General features: G+C 40.8%; 1 protein-coding gene across 5 annotated transcripts in view; it reads right to left on the minus strand.

Annotated features, from left to right (window-relative positions):
* CEP112 (centrosomal protein 112) overlaps positions 1 to 15,608 on the minus strand; it is a 149,598-nt gene that overhangs the window by 41,174 nt on the left and 92,816 nt on the right. For 4 of the 5 annotated variants that reach the window (XR_002443853.1, XR_002443854.1, XR_002443852.1 and 1 more), the window contains exons 21-22: positions 15,242 to 15,472; positions 1,120 to 1,182 (exon numbers count right to left, since the gene is read on the minus strand). Coding sequence is in view for 2 of the 5 variants with exons in the window: in XM_021414850.1 (XP_021270525.1) it covers positions 1,120 to 1,182; positions 15,242 to 15,472 (294 nt within the window). In the remaining 3 variants the exon portion in view is untranslated. Of the gene's footprint in view, positions 1 to 616; positions 860 to 1,119; positions 1,183 to 15,241; positions 15,473 to 15,608 lie in introns of those variants that run through there. The other variant, XM_021414851.1, reaches the window with a different exon arrangement.

Raw genomic sequence — 15,608 nt, forward strand, 5'->3', positions numbered from 1 at the left:
AGAGTTCGCAGTTTCTTCTCACTGTGTCACTGATCTCCTCTGCCTAGTTTGGAGGGTTCTAAACTCTTCTTGATAGTGCTTTTATTGATTTTAATAGTGTACTAGACTATTATTGCTACTGCTGAAAACGCCTTTGAAAGTAACAAGAAGGCACTGTGCTGAGGTTGGGAGGAATGAGAAGAATGACACCTCCATGTAAATCCTTGTGGCAATTTTCTTATTATTAAAAGATTAACTCCTGATTGCATCTCCATCATCTTGCACAGTTCAGTGCTACCTGTCAATCAGACTGAAAGCTGAAGTATTTAGAAATCATCTTGTCTTACATTTTTGAAGCACGTATGCAAATTCAGCACACATTTTCACCTTCCATGTTCTAAAGACTGCTCTAAAGAATAAAAAACCCAACGTAAAAACAGTTTGCTTTCAGGATACTGCAATCTTCCAAATGTTATTCTGGGCAAAAATGCTGAATTAGATTCATAGAATCATTTGAGTTGGAAGGCCGTCTGGTCCAACTGCTCTGCCATGAACAGGGACACACACAGCTCTATCAGGTGCTTAGAGCCCATCCAGCCTGACCTGAGTGTCTCCAGGGATGGGGCACCACCACCCCTCTGTGGAGCTTGTGCCAGTGCCTCATCACCCTTAGCATAAAAATTGGGTAGGAGCAATACTAATGAGCAGAATGCCCTTCTGGAACTGCAGCCCTGCCATGGGCCACATGGGAAAGGCCCACCTGGTGACACGAGACACGGCTCTGGTGTCTGCAGGGCTCTGGGCTCCATGGGCTGAGCTGCTTACAGGGGCTGCTGCTGGGGCTGCATTGCCCAGATGGAGGGCTCAATCCTCTGGAGGTCTTCAGAAGATGGAAAAGAAGAAAACTCAAAAAATAAAAATAAAAATCAAACCACCACCATATTTTCTAGTCAGCTGAATGTCCTGTCTTTTTCGTAAGGTTAAAATCTGTAAGGAAGACCGTGTACGTTTGATTTGGGAAACGGTTACAGCTTCTCTTGATCATAAAGACCTACGCTTAAGAGCAGAAGTAATTACACGTTTCATCAGGCCTCCAAATCCAATGAACTCATGGGAAGTTCCTGTCTTCTCGTCACTTACCTGCGAGGACTTGGCCAGCTTCTGGCTGCATTCCTTCTCCATCTGCTTCAGCCGGCTGTTGGCCTGAAACACACACACAGAGGCACCCGATGAGCTGGGGTGAGCAGCACGCTGCCTGCAGCCCCCCCGGGCACCGAGCCGCCGTGCCCATCACCGGGCTGGGACCCGCGCCAGCCCCACACCCTTCTGCGGCAGCCAGCAAACCGCGAGGGCTCGCCTTTGATCTGGGGCCAACTATTCATCGCTTGAAAGAGGGGAGAAATTGTACCTCTGCTGCCAATTATTAGAAAAACATAAAGAGTTCTGAGGATTAAAGAAAAAAAGGAGAGAGAGAGAAGAGCGCGCGTTCATGTGGCAAAGGAGGAAGGAACACAGCCACCGGTTTATTGGGGTGATTCAACTCTAAGGGAAGGAAAAAGGCAAGGAAAAAGGGAAGGAAAAAGTCCCAAGCTCCAGCACAGGCTGTGGAGGGGTACAACACCAACAGAATGGCTTTGTGGGGCAGCCTGACGTTGCAGCTTCCTTTTACCCACTCCCACACCCCTGCTTTGTTACTGGCTGCGATCAAACTGCACGTCAGCCCGAGGGGCAGTGGAGCCAAGTGGGCTCTCCTGACCACAGCTCCTTCCTGCTCCTGGCTTTTCTTTCATATCTCAAAGATAAAGAATAAAATCCACCAAATACAAGGCATGGTGGTGCCCAGTAAGGATATGCTTCCTTTCTTCTGGGGGAAAATAGATCGTGAGGTTTTCCTTAAAATATTTTATTTTGCACAGTAATTAGATAATAATAATTAAAACATATTTTCAGTTTAATTTCAGGACACAGCTCTGATTCCCGTTTCTCTTCTAAGGTCCCACTGCACCACACTGACACCAGCATCACATCGCTGCCCTACGATGAACTCCTCGGCACTCTCATGTTCTTGGCTCTACAATTTGAGGACACGCATCTAAGAAAAACATCTTCTTAGGGGACGGAATATTACGAAGTGGAGTTCTGAAGCAAATTTAAGCTGATTAAGTTTTCAAAAATCAATGTGACCTCGTGTTCCCATCTTTGATCTGTCCCCTCTGTTTCATGTGCCAGCCCCACGGGTTGGGGACCCCAGCAGCCAAAGGGCCCCAAAGCCTCTGAGCCCTGTGTGGGTTGGTCCAGCTGCAAGGCTGAACTCGGGTTCTGCAAGCACGAGGCCCTTCGGTCGAGTAAACGGTCATATTGATTTTAGTGGACTATAAATGTAGGGGCTTAAAATCGCAGACCGTGCTTGCAAAGCACTACAGGAGAGCATGACAAGGCTCAGATCCTCTGCATCATGCAGCTCCGTGGTGCAGCTTAGTGTAAGTATGTTACAGCCAGTTAGACATAATCTTCGAGTTTACACAATGCTGCAATTTCAGGTCTCGAATCCCTTCAAATTCTGAGATTATGAAACATATGGAGACCTCCATATTTCATGTGTTAGTCGGTACTAAAAAAATAGACTAAAAAAGTATACTAAAAAAGTTAATCAAAATCAATTATTAAGTATTTCAAGAACACATTTTTTTTTGTTATAAATAGAAAAAATGGCTCTACATATTGGTTTAAAACAACATACATAAGAATTCTGGAGCATCAGACAAATTAAATTCCACCTTTTTTACATCTGTCATGGAAAGTGAGCCACAAGCACTGCCTGGGTATTTGGAGGGGTGCATGATAAGGAGAGCAGTAACACAGAAGGAGCTGTGTCAGCTCTGTGCTACACTTCTCATTGTGCTCAGGCTCACCCACGTTAACTCCTTCCACTGTACTGTCATCCAGATTATGATGTGCAGTGTGGGTAAAGTGTAAAGTGACTGAAAGTGCCAGTTTAGGGAAAAAAAAAAAAAAGTCACTAATAGATTAAATTTCTGCTACTCCCAGAAAGGCAGAGCTACCAGCCAGCAAGGCACTGCACAGATCACATTGCAGCTGCTCTCTCTCAACATGCCTGGGGTAAAAGTCTTCATCTTTCACAGAAGCAGCTCAAAAACCTCCTGAAGAAATCCCAGTAAAGAACTAAAACAAACCTATAACTTTCATAAACAAGGCAGAACTCCTTTGTTCTTACTGCACAGAACCAGGACAACCTGAGACAGACATGACAGAGGGGATCGAAAAGAGATGCTGAATTTCAGTGTTTTATTCCTATCTTAAGACAAAGTAGATCCTACATGTTCATCTAAATGCAATTACAACATTTTATCTTGCAATGGCTTCAACAACTTCCAATCTGCAGAATACCTATAAGCTGTCTCCAAGCCAACAACAAACTCTTGCACTTACTTGCATCCTTATTTGAGGAGATTGATTTCCGGAGGTACCAAAACTCCCCTGGAGATAGCAAACACGCACTTAGATCAGCCATAGCTGTCTAAAACCAGCCACCCAGCCCCTACGGCCATTGCTGACTGCAGCCTTTCTCTCCTGATCCATAACACTGTGCAGCTCCTGCACCATCACAAACTGCACAGATGGCACCGCAGTGCTCTGCAGAAGGCAGATTCTCTAACTTGCATCCCAGTGGTCGGCTGAAAAGGTCTAATTTATGGCGATGCTCACAAACACTTTTCCATTGTGTTCTCTTACTGCAGAAATACAGAACATTTCCCTTTTTCAAACCTGCAACTAAACCACATTTAACACACTTCTAGACTATCAGCTGTTGCTTTGCAGCCTGGGGAAGCATAAACCTACACCCCTGGGCACATGCAGCACCGCTACACAGAAAAGTAAAGGGCTTTTCACTTACTTTTTCTATCAGGAAAGACTTACAGCAAAGTAAATACGCATAGCTGAGGATTTATATTACATTTATCTTGACAAATGAGAAGGTTAAAAAAGGCACGGTGTACACAAGCAGCAGTTTCCTGGGCTTCTTTTCTCCTGGGCTGCTCGTCTCGGGCATTGCACAAAGCACATGCTGCCTCTGTTCTACTTTAAGGGCATTCCCTCGCTTTCAGGTTACATGCTATTTCAGAAACATAATGAATAAGAATCCAACTGGAAGGTGAACACTTGGAGGGTCAGCCAGTATTCATTAAAGTCTAACTCTTTTTATAGCAATGGGCAGCACTGCAAATATAGTTAATGGTCTTAAACTAGTTTTCCGTGTGTGAGAGGTAGCTGTTGAAATTCATGCTTGGCAAAAACTTGTCAGAAATATCCATTTTTTGTAATAAAAAGGTTTAAATTGGATAAGCCATGGAGGAATCCCACCGATTCAAAAATTAACTTCTGTTTAGTTTCACAGTTAATACACGTTTTAGCTAAAATTATCTGATTACGACAATTTTACATGATGTTACTTTATATTACAGAGTGAGGACTTCTGCATTAAAAAGATTATGTCCTGGTTACAGTTAATTGGTTTTAAAAACCAACCATAATTCTATAAGAAGCCTTAAAGCATCCTATTGTGGTCGCTGAGCAAAACTGCACCGACTTCAACCAAATACTTCGCATAAGCATTAAAAAGAGCATTAGAAATACAGATGTGGTATCTGAACTAATGGGTGCTATTCTGACACCATCTGATTTTCATTTTTGCCTTTCACAAAACAGAGCCACGTTACTAAGAATAAAGTAGCAAAGGTTCTACCACGATGTGACTGTATTCCAAACCCATTCCATGGCATGGCCTACGCACAGTTTCACGTGCAGTTTTTAGGGTGTAAGATGTATAGGAGGAGGCTTTTAGATCCAGTTCCACTCGATGGAACCAGAGCTTTATCGGAGTACACTACAGCCAAGCACCTGCTGAAGCCTAATGGAGAGGTGCAGGGATGCTGCTCCCGTGGCACTGCACGGTGCGCACACATGAGGGCAATGCGTTCTGTTGACATCTAGACGTCTTGAGTGGTTATCAGCAATGTAGCTGTTAATACATTATTATTGTTTTTAGAGTGCTACAAACCTGTGCAAATCTTTCAGCTCCAAAATGGGGATTTCTGGATGGAAAGTTAGAAATAGGATTTCTATTTTGCTACAAAACTGATATGAACCCTCAGTCCTGCAACCCAAGCACAGATAGATCTGTAACAGTTGAGGACACGCAGTGACATCCTGTTCATCTATACACTAATCTGTTGCAATCTTGCAATGGATTCTGTAGTGTTTCAATATGATTTCAATCTCAGCAATACAAAACAACAACAATCTCACAACGAAAGCTCTTGTTAGGTACACCCATGGTCACTATCAGAGAAGTGGAGTTAAGGAATCTGTTCAGGGTACTAGCTATGGAATAATCATTTCTCAGAATGCCTGTAACTAGCTAAATGATGGCCATACATAACCCGATCCTCCATAATTAGTTAGATAAAACTGTAAGGAAACCAGAGGAAAAAAAGAAAAATCAAAGGGTGGGGGAAGAAGAAGAAAGAAAATTTGCTCCAGGGAAGAAGCAACTGTTCTCTGATGTGCAGCAAAGAATTTAACATCAAAGAACTAATGTAAATGGGGCCCATTTACCTTAAAAAAAAAAAAAAAGAAAAACACCAACCAGCAAGACATCACTCCACATTCTGGAATATTTTTTTTTTTTAGTTTGACAGCATTGTGCTTCATACCAAAATTCATGATTGTGTAATTTGACAGATGTCAAAAGAAAGTGACCTTAATAATGACTAAAAGTAGCAAATGATGTTAAAACACTGTACACTGTCTGCTTAAACTTCAGAGATCAGCAGATCGCCTTTTAAATTCTGATTGTACATAAAGATTTCACCCTCAAAGTCTGAAACTTGTATTTTCCTTATGCACCTTTAGAGGCACATAAGTGACAGTGGATGGCCTCCTTTGTCCAAACCTTTTCTGTTTCTATCGCTCTCTCCACCAGTCAGATAACAAATGGAAAGCTGAATATCTGTGTAACAGTGAATACAGAATACCAGTTGAAATATGTAATTTGAGCCCCCAAAAAGACTATTAAAAGTAGTTCAATATTCAAAATGATGTTAACAGAATTAGTCAAGTACCAAATGACTCCAAGGGTTTTCAAAATGAACGATAGAAATCCCAATCGGTCCCACAAATCCTATTAATTTTCTATTTTACGTTCCACTTTTGTAGGTCTATAAATCTTTTTCTTCTTTTTTTTTTTTAAACATGCATCTTAAGGGAAAAAACCAACTGCGCTCTCATTCATGTGCTAAGAACTTCTCATTTGAAGAAGAAAAAGAATGAATAGAAACAGATTCGACCCTCTACGTGTATGGAGAATTGCCTTTCTGCAGTGTACTGCAGTTCTGCCCTTAATGGAGGCCTACTGAAAAAGTGCTTGGGCAGTCTGTGCCTTGGGAAAACTTCTTTCCAGTCCTTTCATTTGAACCAGTGGTGTACTTCCAATCATTCTGAAATTAAGTACTGAAATTAAAATATATCTATTTAACTCTTCCAATAATTCTTCTATGAGACTCCCACTGCGTGGTGTGCGATGCTGAACTTATCCAATCCTTATACTGGAACATAACTACTACCTTCACCTAAGTGAATACGTATTTGGGTTGACTAAGTATCTAAATATTTCCTAGCTCCACTACCACCAACTTCTATTCAATGCTGCAGTGAGCCTGGCACCTTACCTAAAAGCAGCTCCATGATTTGGCCCAAGACACAAGCCTTGCATACAACACAAGGTTTTACAAACAGGTTAATACTTCAGTCTTGCCATATGAAATTGTTTCGTACCTTAAATACACTTTATAAGAAGATAGCACTGATGTATGTGTCAGGCATTTGCAGGACAGACAGCAATAGCTTAATCGGAAGAGGTACTGTGACATTTTGCCAGAGGAGCCCGGAGGCAGATAGCTGTTACGTTACGGCATGATTCCTTCTTTCACTCAACATTCAAATAAGATGCAAACGGCATCTTAAGATAAGAGCAAACCTAGTGAAGATGCTGAGAATGAAAAACTCCCTACCTAGTGGTACTGAAGAAGAGTTTTCCCTCAGCTCTGCACTTCTATACATTCCTGAACTGTCATTTTAAAATATTTCATATTTTTCTCCTGGTCTAACTAAATTTAAATGGTTACTTAAATTGGGTTTAAGACATTATATCCAGAGCAATGGCATTTTGTTTTCCTGAGCCTTAACAGATGCAATATGCATCCAACGTGAATTCTGTGAACTTTTAGGAGTTGCCTTTACCCGTCAGAAGTACCGGGCACCTCTGGTACTAAGGCATCGCTCTTGCTCACGTGCACTCTGTCTTTCTCTCCCACTGCAGCACAAAGGTGTTTCCAGAAGAGCTTGGATCACTCAGGCCCAGGTGGTTTTGGTACACACACTGCTGACACCCAGTACAATCATGATGGGATAGGCTGCTAAATGTCTTTGTTGGGTCAAGTCAAAGCTAATGCTTCTTCCACAACTCAATAGCATGAAGGGCAACAGCATGAAGATGATCCAGGAGCTGAGTTTGTTTCAAGCTTTATAACACAAAATTCCATCCAATTACAGAGATTTCTGAGGCTCATGCACATTATTGTTTGGTATGAGCCAAGTTTATGTTCCTTGACTTCTACCAAGAAGAGACTAGAAGGCTCCTGAAAGGACTATGAAGTGTAAGAATGTGGCTTTTATGTTTTAGATTTGCTTTTGCTGTTCTTAATTGAAATTTATAGCAACAACAAGTAATTTATAAAAAGATAAGGGCTACAAAAAAGGATCCAGAGAAAATCTGGTTTAATAAGTAGAAGGAAAACTGGTAGCAAAGGACAGACTTGGTATTACCAATTACGTCCTTAGATGACAGCCCAACAGAAGTCAAGCTTCTACTTTTGGAAAGACAAACATTCAAAGTAAGGCAAAATCCCCAAATAAATCTATGATCTGATGCAATCAGTGTTCCTCAGCAGGATTATGCGAGGTTATTTTTTGTAGTTTTAAGTACAACAAGTATTCAAAAAGAATACTACAACTTCACGGAGCCAGAAAGCATTACTGTCGCAATGACTAAGTGTGCCCAAGTCCAGAAAAGTCCCAATTAAAAAGAGAATTGCTCAATCATAAAGGCAATTAAAAGCATAAACAAGACACTGTGAGACACTTAACATGCCCAATGTTTAATTATTTATCTGCTCTTCGTCCTGCAGCTGTAGGTCAGAATTCACTCTTGTGAACTAAATACAGGAGAACTCTTGGGGATTTGTACCTTATTCATTTTCAACCAGACACCCAAATTCATTTCAAATTCACACAAGAACTGCAACAGTTTCACCTAAATCAGATTTTCTACAAGTTAAACACCCCTCCTACACTCAGATGTGATTGTGAAACTACTTTGATCTCTGTTCCCAAATTTATTGCTCTGTGTAATCCATGACAAAATATAATGTGATTTACTGTATCTCTATATGACAGCCCAGCAGCTGACAGAACTTAATAATTTAGCATAAGAAAAAAACCTTCTGGCACCAAAATACACAAATCATAATTGAGGCACTTTAGTATCACGTTACAATGAAGCATATGCAGACTGATCACAAGAACTTCAAAACAATTAGAAGCATATGCAGACTGATCACAAGAACTTCAAAACAATTAGAATTCTTTCTCACCCATTTAATGAAGGTGGGCATTACTTTGTGACATGTTCTACAGCTGTAAGCAAGTCATTTTGGAACACTTTTCTTTCTTTACGTTAAAGACTCTGAAGGACTCATAGCAGTGTTTCTATTCCTTCCCTATTTTCTAAACACTTTTTTCTCTCCAAAAAGGAAAAAAAAAAAACAACAACAAAAAGGCCACCTGCAGTATCGCTCTACTGTAGACGTACGAAGAAAGAGCAAACCAACATAAACAATATTTTCAAATGGTACCAGAATTTAAATATGCAATAGAGATATTTTATGTTATTTTGTTCCTAATAATGGAATCCTTCTTCCAAAATAAAGCTATAATGAGTAAGTTAGATGTAGATGCTGACCTAAGCAGATACACTTCATGAGGTAACGTTTGCTTTGGCTTGTGTTGACTGCCATGTCTAGGCACCCAGACCAGATGGGATTCATTCAACAAATCTAAATAATATAAGAGTGAATTGGCAAAGCTTTTTAAAAAAGACAAAAAAAAAAAATGCAACAAAACAAAGTAGTCTTACATTTCAATCAGCTACTATACTAGAGAATAGCCAACTGTAAGTTAAATTGATAAACTTGAGGGATAACAGTTAAAATAAATACAAAAATAATAAGAGCATTTCAATTTTTTTAACTTGTCATAGAAAAACCTGTACGTACAAGCAGTCAACCTTCTCTGAAATGCACAGAGTTGTGAAAATAAGGAGAATGAGCTAATGATTCAATTAGACTTTAAAAATGTGAAATACATGAAGTGAAAAGTGTCACTCAGATCAAAGTCTCCATCAGGCAAAAAAGTCTAAGCAGGAACCTACAGAACTGCTGCAGAGATGTCCAGTTCCCTGAAGGTCTTAGATACAAAGGGAACCGTATCTGGTAGTTACAGTTGGCAGAGAGGAACAGTAGCTACAGAGATTGTATTAAACATTGGAAGCTAATGGAAAGCATGCAATGCTTATTTTTTACAAACAGAACAGAAGTAACCACTTAGGGGAAACTCAATACTCCTAATAGAACATCTCTTAGAGGTTCTCTGTAATCACGTTGAAGATGTCATATTATTTTCCTTCATCTTCTATTTATTTGCCAGGGCTAAACAGTATGACATCATCTGCTTGAGTACTGACAATAGTGCCAGCACAGATACTGTGAATTAAAGATATTCCTGTGTACACAGTAGGAAAGTGTGCCCAATGTTAGGTCCAGCTGGATGCCATCTGAGGGCTGTGCTTGGCAGTTAGTGAGTCCAGTGTCATGAAGCATGATGATAAAAGAAGAGCTGAAATGGTCTCTAGGGCACATTACCATTACCTTAACTGTAAACTGTAGAAGTTCTTCAAGAAAAGAGCATCCAATTATAGGACACCATCTGTACTTTTTTTCAAAAAAGCCCCTGTTACAAAAACATAATAATGTAACTATTATATTGAATAGTTATTCCTAGTTAAGGAAGCAGTCACTCACAGAGGGTACATTTATATCTACTCTTTTAAATATTTAACCTTTCAAATTTGCACCTTCAAATTTCCCAAGCATTTTAGCTTCATACAGACTCAGCACCAGGTGTAGGTGTATTATAACAGGTATAGACCAGAAAACACAGTGACTGTCAGATTTTATTTAAAGTAACATAAATCTCAGACCGCAGGTAACTGCTACACCATTAAAACCCACCAGAGTGATCTGCACAGCTCTGGCCAGGCTGCCTGCTTTCCTGGGGTCCTATCTCTGTAAAATTCACAAAAGTATTGTAACAGGAGAATTGCAGCCAAGTAACTCAAGTGTTGGACTTCCCTTTTTTTAGTCAATACACAAAAATGTAAATTACTTCTCCACAAGAAAAGCGGCAGTGAAAAAGAATTAGATGTTCTTGGAACCTGCATAAAGATTTAACAGGATGAGTCAAAAAAGTCTCTATTCAACTATAGAAAAAAAAAGTCAGTAAAAAGCTAAATGTTGAAAATTATTTAGAGGAAAAAAAAAAAAGCCTTTTTCTCCCACTCCAATTTACTCATGTACACTGCTCAGAGAGCTTTTTTAGGAGATATTTTCAGTGTTCCAAGGTTGCTTCCTTTGAGCGTTGTTAGCATGTCTACTGATCTGCTAGGGTCATGCTTTCTGAATGCTCATTTGCTTTGCCAAGAAAATACCACAGACGAATGTTACAAACAGTTGTGTTAGCCAAGCTTCACATCTGCACACACTTAGAAATGCACTTTGTCTCTTTCTCTCAGTAATTTCTGGCAAACCTGACAACGCTCATAGGCTTTGTAGGGTCTGTTCCACCTGGCTGATCAGTGCTGGTGCTGTAAGTGCTGCTGATGCAACCTCTAGCACACCTGACTCCCTGCTGCTGAAATCAGTCATTACTGCAGCCTCAGTGAAGTCGTTTGCCTGTTTGATACGTTTATTGCTTAAATAATTTGTTTCATTTCATCATAATGAGGTATGACTTCAAATTTAAAAAAAGAAAACCACCATATCTGAAAATGCTATAATCAACTTGATATAATGAAATTCAAGCAAATTAAATCTGTATGTTAACAGCTTTAAAAGCAAATCAAAATCACTGTGATTGAATGCAAGTGCTCCTCTGAAGCAGTATTTAAGATTCCTTAGCTAAAATGCAAGAAATAATTTGGAGAAACTGACAAGTAATTTTTATGTTAGAGACAGATAACAGATATTATGAAAGCATGGATGTCCTTATTAAGTAGCTTCAAATTCTCCATGCTGTCATCTTGAATTTCTGTCTGACATGTCCAGCGCAGCTTATCTGACCTTAAGGACATTACTGTGTGTTATCCACGTCTGATAAAGACGTTCTGTGTTCTAACACAATAGCCATGCTACATCTTACAGGGTGAGCAATACAGTGACTACACAGAGCTGGGCTGTGGCACCCAACCCAGCCAGGCTGAAGGCAAAGTGCCACACTGCCCTATTGCCATGTCACACATGTGGGCCCAGGCTGGTGGCAAGGGCTCTGCTTACAAAATAAGGACAGATCAATGTGGGGAGTTCCTGCCCTGTGCTCCCCTTCTGCAGGAAACAACACCACAGCCCTTTGAGGGAAGGAGACATAGGGACGATGAAAAATGCCCATCAGAACTGCAAAAATCCATATCCTCAGCAGTACTGCTTACACCACAGGGAAGGAGGCAGATGCAGAATGAACACGGGAGACTTCAGGTAGTCAGACCCAAATGAAAAGTGCAAAGACAATGTCTGGTTTGATAGAACAGCATGAAACTGCACACATGGAAGCTTACCATAGTACATTCAGCCAACAACAAATAACCTAAGAGTTTCTGCAACACTTGAGTCCTGGGCAGATGCTCCCCAGGAACATAAGTGCTGGGGTGGCAGCGTCTGTGCCCCTTCCCCAGAGGCTGGATCTGAGCCCTTTCAACCTGTGTTTGAGCAAGGGCATGTGCAGCCCAGGGGCACAGCTCCTGTGCCTTCTTAGGTACCATAAGGCACTCATAAGGAACAGAGACAAGGTGTGGGTCTGTGCCCTGTGTGCTTTGAGCCCCACCTTCTCTGATTCCCATTGAGGCAGAGCCCTCACCACCTTCTCCAGAGGTCAAAGAGCTCATGGGGCAGCGATCAGCACAGAGAAGCTGCAGAAGTGCCATGATTTGTCCAAACCAGGTTCAACACCACTTAAAATACGTCCATTTTTCGGTCGGCTGCAGCTCACTTCTGTGCAAAGAGGTGTTTAAGTGAAAATGCTGCCTGCCACAGAGGGGGTCCCTGGAAAGCTGTGGCCTGTTCCCTTTATAATTATTTCCATAACAATGGATATGTTTATTTTTCCTATAGTGAGGGTTACACAGCGTCATTTAGAAATTTGTTAAATATTTTTTCCCACTAATCATTCCCCACTGATGGAGAGATGGAATAACTGTCAAAAGATATCTAGTTTTGGAATCACAGGTTCGAAAACATGACTACACTGCTTTTACTGGGTAACTTTCCAGCATCATATGCCATAATCACCAACAAAATTAACCAAAATATTACAATAAGCAATATCCCATCTTTTCTGTTGCTTAAAATCTCAACATCAAAGGTCCCAGTAAAGAACATTGCTTACATGAATATGGAAAAGCTGTCTACAAATACCAACAGATATTTAAATGCCCAGTGTGCCTGCAATGAAATTTGGTTCTCCAAACTCTTCTCCCCACTCACCTCCCTCCCATCCCCACTGCAGCAGGGCTATGGGGAGGGCAATATCATAGCAATCCTATATCTCCTCGTACTCTTATTTTTCCCACTCAAGTGTTTTTTTTGTTTTTTTTTTAACAACTCACCACAATTTCACGAAGCAATACACACAAGAATCAGTATTACTCACAAAACAGACCACCGAGGAATAAGCTCCTTCACATGGGAATGAACTGACCTTCAGAAATCAGGACATCCATATGACTATTTGAAAGCCTAAACAGTGAAATCCAGCTTCCTCTTGGATTTTTAAACAATCTTTAAAGACCTGGCAAAAAGAATTAAGTTCAGAGGACCAAACTTTCTCCCATGTTGTCCTACATTTCAGGGGAATGAGACCTGCTTGTTTTAAAAACGAGTGTCCAGATTCGTGCTGCAATTAAGGTGCTTTATTCTTTTTCCTCCCTCAGATAAAATCCCTATCTAAAATTCTAAGCATTTTAATAGGCTCAAGATTTGAAACTAAGTTAGCTGAAATTGTTACTTTTGACCTTTAAATGGAGTGCGCCCTTTAAGCTACTCTGACTTCTGGACTTTGAGGCCAATTTCTACAGCAATACGTTTGGAAGACAGAAGTGAAGAACATTAGAGGGAGAGATATGAAGGCAATGCAAGGTATTTTTTCATGTCTATGAAAGACTTTCTAACAGATTTTTTTTCCCCTTATTCTTTACTCAACGTGTGCTCTTCTGATTAGAGGTAAAAAAAAAAAAAAAGAGAGAGAGAAGTAGGTTAAATTAATAGCAGTTAATAAAGCTTAAAATTAGCAATTTTATTTGGAAAAATAGGAAAAAATCCAACAAATTCAAAAAATATATATTTCTGACAGAAATGACAATTCAAGACTATTAAAGATATTTCCCTATGAAGGATTATTTGTAACTTTAATTTGAGGATGTAAAGAAGTTAACTTTTCTTTTGCTATACTACACTTGTAAAAAAAGATCAAAGAAAGAAAAGAATTGAGATTCAAATTCCATTTTTAAGCAAAAATGACAATGTCTTCCTGAGTTAAAATTAATCCTTTAATGATGAATTTCAAAGGTTTAAATACTTTCTGTGACCTTGGCTTTAAATAATTATGCCAAGCGGAGCTTTCCTTACATTCAGAAAAGATTCTGAATTGTTGATCACAGCCATTTTAATGGCTTCAGGCTGGCTGATTTCCAACATAATCCTCCCAATGCTGTTTAAAATTACAGACCAAGAACCTGACACAGGTAAATGAAATGTCACTTTCACAAAGGCCATTCAGACAGTATATGCAGACTGTTAATTTGTGCCAATGTACATCAGTGGGCAATAAAATGTATCACTCATTACATTAACAAATATAAAAGATACTTCAACAACTATCTGCTCGTGCATACCCCCTTAGTCTACCACCAATATTAAGTAGGCTTTGTTAGTTCAGTCTTCGAAATAAAACTAACGTGTTTTAGTTCATATCATCCCTCATGTGGTGAAATACTTCAGTTCAGAAGCTGGTAAAGAAGGGTCTGCCAGGAAGCCAGCTGCAAGCACAGCATCGATGTGCTGATACGCAGTGACCCCTTTGAACAGAACAAGGATGCAAGCCTTGATGAAGCTGAAACATTAATTTCTATTTTCAAGCATTTCACACAGTGCTTGCTCATCCGATGCACACAGACAAAAGCAGACCAGACACTGTTAGCAACTAAACCTCATCTCCTTGCAATTTTAGCCTGAACTTCTCTCATTTTCATAGAATGGCTCAAGTTGGAAGGGACCTTAAATCCCACCCAGTTCCAATCCCCTGCCATGGGCTGGTTGCCACTCACTTGAGGATGCTGGCCAGAGCCCTATCCATCCCAGCCTTGAGCACCTCCAGGGATGGTGCATTTGGAGGGAGAAAAAGCATGGTTAGACAGAACCGCCCTTTCTGCTCTCTCTAGTCCAAAAAAGTTAAAGCAACCAGCCTCGTCCTCAGCTGGGTTTCCCTTTGGAATCACCTGGAGTATAAACGTCATGGCCATCCTGCTCCCAGAACAGCCTGAAGGTGAATGATAGCCACAGTGTGATTGCTGCCATGGCATCTTCAGACAGAAAACTTCCACTACAGAATCACAAAACTTCCCGTACTTGCGCAGAGATTGTGGCACCCGACGGCAGATCGACAGCACGCTACCTTGCTCTTCTTCAACTCAAGAGACCCCTAAACCTTTTTGCTTAGTACACCTGTGGTTATATGACTTTCGAGGCAACCACTCCCCACATTCTGTGCCACAAGACGCAGCCCTGGATGATTTCCTTACCTTGTCCAAGGCCTTCTCTGTCTCTGCAGCATGCACCTTTTTCAGGTCCAGCACCATCTTTTCGCTCTCCGCTTTCAGCTGACCAACCGCCGCCTTGTGATCCCGCGCTGCCCTCTGCCTTTCTTCCTCCCGCTGAAGGCTCAGCTCCATCAGCTGCTGCTTCTGCTGAGCCCTCGCCTGAATGAGCTCTTCCCTCAGCTTGTGGATTTGGCTCTCCAGGTCACAGATCACCTGCAATAGAGAACAATTCTGTCAGAGAAGCTTTTTACCCCAAGATCACAACAAAATGTTTGAGTGAGTGCCTTCTACTTAAGGGAGAAGTGCTACACTGATGAAGGTAGTAGCTACAATTCTATAGGATGCTGTG

The sequence above is a fragment of the Numida meleagris genome, chromosome 17 (assembly GCF_002078875.1).
Source record: "Numida meleagris isolate 19003 breed g44 Domestic line chromosome 17, NumMel1.0, whole genome shotgun sequence".
Classification (NCBI taxonomy): domain Eukaryota; kingdom Metazoa; phylum Chordata; class Aves; order Galliformes; family Numididae; genus Numida; species Numida meleagris.